The 7944-nt window shown below is 37.3% G+C and overlaps 1 protein-coding gene across 1 annotated transcript; it reads left to right on the top strand.

Moving 5' to 3' along the window:
- The first annotated feature begins 610 nt into the window (after window positions 1-610).
- Window positions 611-6940, top strand: LOC101130701 (gastrokine-1). The gene is made up of 6 exons (XM_004029353.4): window positions 611-664; window positions 3470-3523; window positions 3612-3749; window positions 4831-4941; window positions 5873-6020; window positions 6693-6940. Exons 1-6 carry the CDS (start codon window positions 611-613, stop codon window positions 6785-6787), a joined length of 600 nt encoding a protein of 199 aa, XP_004029402.1. The 3' UTR covers window positions 6788-6940.
- The last annotated feature ends 1004 nt before the right edge of the window (window positions 6941-7944 follow it).

The following is a 7944-nucleotide window of genomic DNA, read 5'->3' as shown; positions in this document are numbered from 1 at the left end:
CAGAGTTGAGAGGCATTTCAGAGATAAAATGACAGTAACTAAGTGGATGTGAGGCTGAGAAGAAAGGGCTGTACCAGATATATGGTGCTATCATTAAGTGAGCTCAACATTGCAGAAAAGGGATAGGTTTGGTGGGAGCTGCTCACAAAACATGTTTAGTCTAAGCAAAACCATTGCCATGGGCTCAGATAAAAGTCAAGAAGTGGAAACCATTCCTACATTCCTATAGGAGCTGCTATCTGGAAGGCCTAGTATACACATGGCTTTTCAGCTGTGATTTTGTTTGATTTTAGGGATTATTCTTTTTCTGAATCTGAGCAATGTTAGCGTGTAAAATACTCACACCCACAGCTTTGACTGGGTGAGAAGTTATCATAAATCATATTGAGTTTGTTGTGATACCTTCAGCTTCAACAAGTGATGAGTCAGGTCAACTCCATGTGAAAGTTCCTTGCTAAGCATGCAGATATTCTGAAAGGTTTCCTGGTACACTGGCTCATGGCACAGATAGGAGAAATTGAGGAAGGTAAGTCTTTGACCCCACCTGATAACACCTAGTTTGAGTCAACCTGGTTAAGTACAAATATGAGAAGGCTTCTCATTCAGGTCCATGCTTGCCTACTCCTCTGTCCACTGCTTTCGTGAAGACAAGATGAAGTTCACAGTGAGTACATTTTTCCTTTTGAATTTACCACCAAATAGTTGGAGACTGTCAATATTCTGGGATTTAGGAGGTCTGCTTCTTATGGCCCCATCATGGAAAATTTGTTTTAAAAAAATTCTCTCTTCAAACACATGGACACAGAGAGGGGAACAACACACACCAGGTCCTGTTGGGGGGGTGGAGAGTGAGGGGAGGGAACTTAGAGGACAGGTCAATAGGGGCAGCAAACCACCATGGCACACATATACCTATGTAACAAACCTGCACGTTCTGCACATGTATCCCTTTTCTTTAGAAGAAGAAATAATGAAAAAAATCTTTTTTCTATTTATATAATCATGGCATTTATAAGCATCTCTATAGAGAAGGATAATTGTGCTGAGATTAGACAGCTGTCTGAGCACCTCACACTGACCTATTTTTAACAAAATGACTTTCCACATCACCTGATTCCGGTCTCCGTGCAGGGTAAGCCGTTCCTAAGCCCTAGAAAGTGCCGATCATCCCTCATTCTTGAATTCCTCCTTTTATTTACCAAAATTCCTGAGCATGTTCAGGAAAGACGAAAAGCTTATTATCAAAATAAGTGGCTGAGATAGACTTCTTGTCACATTTGTTACAGTAAAATGGGTCTCCAAGAAAGAAAGATTTACCTTGGGCTCTAGCATGGCCATTTATTTAAGAAAGCATCTGAAACATGAAGCTACCACAGCATCTCTCCTGTGGTTCCAGACAGAAGCCTGAGAGTCTAGGAGGAGGTGGACCGAGAAACCCCGCCAAAGTAACTAGCAGTGCCGGGTTTCTCACAACACGATGCAAAGGCGCTAGAATCAGATGACTATTTTCATGTTTCAACATACTACACACTGGAAAACGTTACGGCAGACTCTACTTTATAATGGGGCTGCAAATGTAAAATGATTACCTAGAACTAGGTCCTCTTAATAGCAGCAAAGTTTAAAAGGGTCAGAGGGAGCTCCAGACACAGGTTAGATTTGATTTCTCTCCTAGTTCTGCTGTGAACAAGAGGTATAAGTTTGGCCAACTCACTTAACCCCTGAAGTTCAGTTACCTTATCTGTAAAATGATTGCATTGTACTAGGTGTTCTCTAAAATTTCTTCTACCTCTGACTTTTTAGGAGACTAATTTTTAACTCCTTTTTAAGCTATTGGGAGAAAAATTTAATTTTTTTTAAAGTTACCTTGAATCTCTAGAGCAGTTCTCAAAACTATTTTGTCCCAGGCAAAGGAAATGAGACTAGGTACCCAGAATAAGGCACCCTGCGTAAAGCTCTGTGCTCTGAAAACCAATGTCAGGGACCCTGTGATAAATAATTAAACCAAGTATCCTGGGACACTGCTAGTGACATCGCCTCTGCTGATCACTCTTGCCAGCGAGACACTCTATACTTGCTTTCTCATCATTGGCATCCAAACTGCCTACTAATCCATTGCTTCGGAAAGTTTTTTTTAATAAAAAGATTATTTCTATTAGGAAGAAAACATCCCATGTTAAATAGGAAAATTAACTGAAATCATTTTCAGATGTGATTTTTAGCACTTATAGCCATTTCAAACCATAGTATTCATTTGTACTATGCTATTTATTGTAAAACGTCTTTTTTTTTCCAAGGAAAATAAGATAGTTTGCTTTATTTTAAAACAGTAACTTTCTTATATTGGGGCACTGACCAAAATTCAATACTGATACAAATATGTTACCTAGGAGGTCAAAATATGTGCCAGGTGAATTTTCTGAATTTCTCTAAAGAGAGAATTTTAAACCTTATAAAACAATTAGAAACAAGTGAGTGAGAGGTGAACATCAACAACCTGTGTAACATAAGCCACAGTACAAATTTAAGCTGAATAACCAAGCCATGTCAGTTATCCCAAATCATTTTTGTTAATATTTAGGAGGATACACATATTTTCAATAACTTAAAAGTGAATCTTTACTCCTATCTCTTAATACTCGAAGAAGTATAACTTTCTTCTTTTACTAGATTTAAATAATCCAAATATCTACTCAAGGTAGGATGCTCTGTCATTAACTATAGCTGAGTTTATCCAAAATAGAAAAATCATGAAGATTTATAAAGCATTTAAAAAATAATCATTTATAGCAAGTCCTTGAAAGCTCTAAATAAGAAAGGCAGTTCTCTACTTTCTAATGACACCTATGGTTTATATTACATAATATAATTCAACAAAACAGCATTCTGACCAATGATAATTTATAGGAAATTCATTTGCCAAGTATATGTTTTATTATAAAGTTAATATTTTGACCAATCTTAAAAATTTTTAAACTCTATTCTGACATTTCCAGAAGTATTATCTTAGCAAAGTCATCTTTATGATACCACTTATTAAACTGAAGAGAAACAAGATGGTACATTCTGGGTTTTACTTTAAAAGGGATTTGATTCAATAATTTGATTTATCACTACTTGAAAATTACATTTTCTTTCTCAGTACTGGATGGCAATGAGATGAAAGCAGCTTTCCTGGCTCTCAACTTCCCTTCTTCATCAATTTTTCCAGCGTTTCATAAGGCCTACACTAAAAATTCTAAAACTATATATCACATTAATATAATTACTTATAATTAATCAGCAATTTCACATTATCGTTAAAACCTTTATGGTTAAAAAATGCAAGGTAAGAGAAGAAAAAAACACATTGAACTAGAACTGAACACATTGGTAAAATTAGTGAATACTTTTTATAAGCTTGGATAGAGGAAGAAAGAAGACATCATTTTGCCATGTAACAGGAGACCAATGTTATTTGTGATTTCAGATTGTCTTTGCTGGACTTCTTGGAGTCTTTCTAGCTCCTGCCCTTGCTAACTATGTAAGTCTCACCTTTTCAAGTTTGCTACCAAAATGCATTTGCAAGGAAATGTGGTATTAAATCACTCTCAATCTCTTATAAACTTCAGAATATCAACGTCAATGATGACAACAACAATGCTGGAAGTGGGCAGCAGTCAGTGAGTGTCAACAATGAACACAATGTGGCCAATGTTGACAATAACAACGGATGGGACTCCTGGAATTCCATCTGGGATTATGGAAATGTAGGTAGCCAACATGCAATTTTCACTTTATTGTTTAAAAATACGATTTCTTTTTAACAAAAAATGTGCATGTTAACCATAAAGAAATTAAAAATAAATTCTAATTACACATAGCATACAGTTATAAGTAAAGGTGCCCATTTTGCTCATCCAATTTTGTTCCCTAGAGATAACTACTGTTAATAAGTGTTGCATGATCAGTTAAAATTCAAACCAACAAACACTATGTTCAAGAGATTGTGGGTATATACAACAAATATGAACATCATTTACCTTGCCTGCAGATACCCTCAATAATGCTGAAAGACTTATACAACATTACTGCTTCCAAAGCTTAGACTATCTCACTTTGTTTTCAAAGGAGGTTTTACGACCTTCTAAAGAGATTGAAATTGACATTTCACCTAAAACTCGGGAAATGTAAATGACAATATTAATTGGTAAGAGAGGAAAGAAGAAAGAAAGAAGGAAAGAAAGAGAAAGAAAGAAAGAAAGAAAGAAAAAGGAAAAAGAAAGAGAGAGAAAGAAAAAGAGAGAGAAAGAGAGGAGGAAAGAAGGAGAGAAGGAAAGGAAAAGAGAAGCAAAGAAAGAGAGAAGCAAAGAAAGGAACACTTAGCACTAGTTAGGAGACCCAACTCCGGAATTATCAGCTATATATTTAACAAACGTTATACTTTTAAATAGCAAACTCTTTATTGTTTCAGTTTTATCTGGTCAGTTGGAAAAATAATTTTTGTCTTATCTGTCTCCTTGAAATGTGAGGATCAAAGGAGACTAAAACATGATAGATTTTAAAGTCTATTTCAGTAAAACAGACTTATATAGAGGGGTTTTTATCATGCTAGAACCTGAAAATAAAGCAAACCAGTTAGATGCTCAGTCTCTGCCCTCACAGAATTGCAGTCTGTCCTCACAAATGTCAGCAATAGATATGATTGCCAAGCAGTGCCCCATCCAGTGCTCTTATCCCAGCTCATCACGATCTTGGAGTTCCCATTTCTCTCTGCAGGTGGAACTGACTTCTGATAAGAAAAGCTTCTTGGAGAACACATGCCTCACTATTTGCCATCTACTTTAACAGGGCTTTGCTGCAACCAGACTCTTTCAAAAGAAGACATGCATTGTGCACAAAATGAACAAGGAAGTCATGCCCTCCATTCAATCCCTTGATGCACTGGTCAAGGAAAAGAAGGTAAAAATAAAAGGCTTTTTATTTTTGGTGAGGGGAGAGGTTTTACATCCTTCAGTAAATAACGAGAAGATCACAGTCATTCCCTCTTGACTACAGTATGTTGTAGTGTGCAGCACAAAGGGGGAAGTTATTGGTGATTGCCTGAGGGAAGGCAACTTCTGCCACATCAAATGCTATGGCTCACACCTACCTCTACAACCGCTGAGCAAAGAACTTGAAACCTTGACTGTTAGAGGAGCAAAGCTCTGGTCACACCAATAGGAGCCTCAGTAATTTGCCAAGGACATTTTTCTGCAAGAGTTAGTTAGGGTTATTAGATTTAGCAAATGAAAATAGAAGATATCCAGTTAGGTTTGAATTTTAGGTAAGCAGCAGGTCTTTTTAGTATAATATATCCTATGCAATATTTGGGATATACTAAAAAAAGATCCATTGTTTATCTGAAATTCAAATGTAACTGGGTATTGTATATTTTGTCTGGCCATACTAATCCAGGTGAGTGGAAAGAAGAGATCCATAATGCTTTAAAATATTTGCCTGAGTTCATATTCCTATAACTGATAAATGGGTACCTTTCATTGACAAGGTAGAGAAAATAAACAAACTGCATTCTCAGAAGATGATTATTACATAGTCTAATCCAAGGAATCTATGATGACCAAATGAGGTCCAAGTTTCAGAATAAATTAAGCCTCAGACTTCTGTGTTTATGAGAAGCTGTGGTTTCAAACCAGCTAAATCCCTTAGGACACTTAGAAATGCTAAGATATACAGAATAAGCTAGAAATGGCTCTTCTTCATCTTGATTATGGAAAAATTTAGCTGAGCAATACTCACTGTTGGCCTCGTATACCCCTCAAGTCAACAAACCACTGGGCTTGGCATTCATTCTCTCCCATTCTTCCTTTCTACCTCTCTTTTCCACACTTAGCTTCAGGGTAAGGGACCAGGAGGACCACCTCCCAAGGGCCTGATGTACTCAGTCAACCCAAACAAAGTCGATGACCTGAGCAAGTTCGGAAAAAACATTGCAAACATGTGTCGTGGGATTCCAACATACATGGCTGAGGAGATGCAAGGTGAGTAGCATCCCTACTGTGCACCCCAAGTTAGTGCTGGTGGGATTGTCAGACTATCCTTGCGCGTGTCCATAGTGGGCACCAGTGATGCAGGGATGGTCATCAAGGCCAACATTTGTGCAGTGCTTGCTCTGTGCCAGGTACTGTTCTATGTGCTTTAAGTGCGTTAACTCAGTTGGTTCTTCACAGCAATCTTATAGGTTCTATTTTAATCCTACTTTATGGATGAGGAAACTGAGGTACAGAGAGGTCACAAAATCCTTGCCTGGGTCAATTCCAAGCATTTTGGCTGTGGATTCTGTGCTCTTAAATATTATGGAACACTGCCTTTTAAGTGTGAATCAAGAGTAGACTCAAGTCATATTCAAAAGAATGCATGAATGGCTAAATGAAAGAAGAATGCTAATAGAATCTATTAACTTTCTATAGCTCAGACAATCACTTAATTTCTGGACATTCAAAGAACAGCTGCACACAAACAAAGTGTCTACCTAGGGACCTAACTTAATGGCAATTTTCCAGATCTCTGAATTGATTGATTTCATCACAACAAGTAGATAAACCTTGACATTAGCACATAGCTAGTTTGGAAACCCCTACTCCCCCAATCCCCTCCAAGAAAAGAGTCCTTAAACAGACATTAATATAGGCTTCTTCTTTTCTCTTTATTAGAGGCAAGCCTGTTTTTTTACTCAGGAACGTGCTACACGACCAGTATACTATGGATTGTGGACATTTCCTTCTGTGGAGACACGGTGGAGAACTAAACAATTTTTTAAAGCCACTGTGGATTTAGTCATCTGAATATGCTGTGCAGAAAAAATATGGGCTCTAGTGGCTTTTACCATGTCATTCTGAAATTTTTCTCTACTAGTTATGTTTGATTTCTTTAAGTTTCAATAAAATCACTTAGCATTGAATTCAGTGTATACTCACATTTCTTACAATTTCTTATGACTTGGAATGCACAGGATCAAAAGTGCAATGTGGTGGTGGCAAGTTGTTGAAGTGCATTAGACTTAACTGCTAGCCTATATTCAAGACCTGTCTCCTGTAAAGAACCCCTTCAGGTGCTTCAGACACCACTAACCACAACCCTGGGAATGGTTCCAAGACTCTCCAACTGCTCTGAAGGCTGCTCTATAGTTGTTGTGCACAGTAACGTTTCAGATCAGCAAGGACAGAAATTCACTCAGAGTCGCATAAGCAAGAAAGGGTGGTTTATTGCAAGGATATAAGAATATCTCAAAAAATCTGAGGGCAAGAAAAGCAGCTGGTTATCAAAAAAACCACATCCAGGAACTCTGCTGACACCAAGACCCAAGTCTGCTTCTCTCCCTGAAGCCACGCGTTACCTCTTCTCTCTTCTTCTCTAAATTTTACTTCCCTCTTTTTCGCATATTGCAGACGGATTTTTTTGTGCTCATGGCACAGAATGGCTGAACCAAATTTTCAGCCTCATCTCTCGTGTTTACATGTCTTTCCAGTTCAAGAGGTAATAATTCATATTGAATCCTGATTCCATTTTCCTTGATCCTGTTTGGCTCAAAGTTAGCAACTTCCATTCACTGATGGCCAGGAAAGTGAAAGGTCTCAGAGAAAATAGAGACTCTAAATATTGTGTATTACAATATAAAACTGTTAATTTTTAAAAGTTGCTCCCATACATCTTTTTTTAATCCCCAGTGCCATAGGGGAATATCTAATCCATTCCCTTGTCTTCAGGTGAAATAGCCACAAATAATCCTAACAAATAAAACTAAAGACATTGATTCTCACCATTTGGAAAAATGCTAATATTTACCAGTTTTTATTGGGATGAAACTGCTATATTTTTCCTCATACTGATATTATTTCATAACTGTTCACATGAAGTACACTATGAGGTTGGTAGAACTTCCAAAATATTCTGAAGCCATGAGAG

The sequence above is a fragment of the Gorilla gorilla genome, chromosome 12, assembly GCF_029281585.2.
Source record: "Gorilla gorilla gorilla isolate KB3781 chromosome 12, NHGRI_mGorGor1-v2.1_pri, whole genome shotgun sequence".
NCBI classification, from domain to species: domain Eukaryota; kingdom Metazoa; phylum Chordata; class Mammalia; order Primates; family Hominidae; genus Gorilla; species Gorilla gorilla.
Note: the sequence above shows the minus strand (reverse complement) of the source record. Positions and strands in the feature narration are given on the sequence as shown.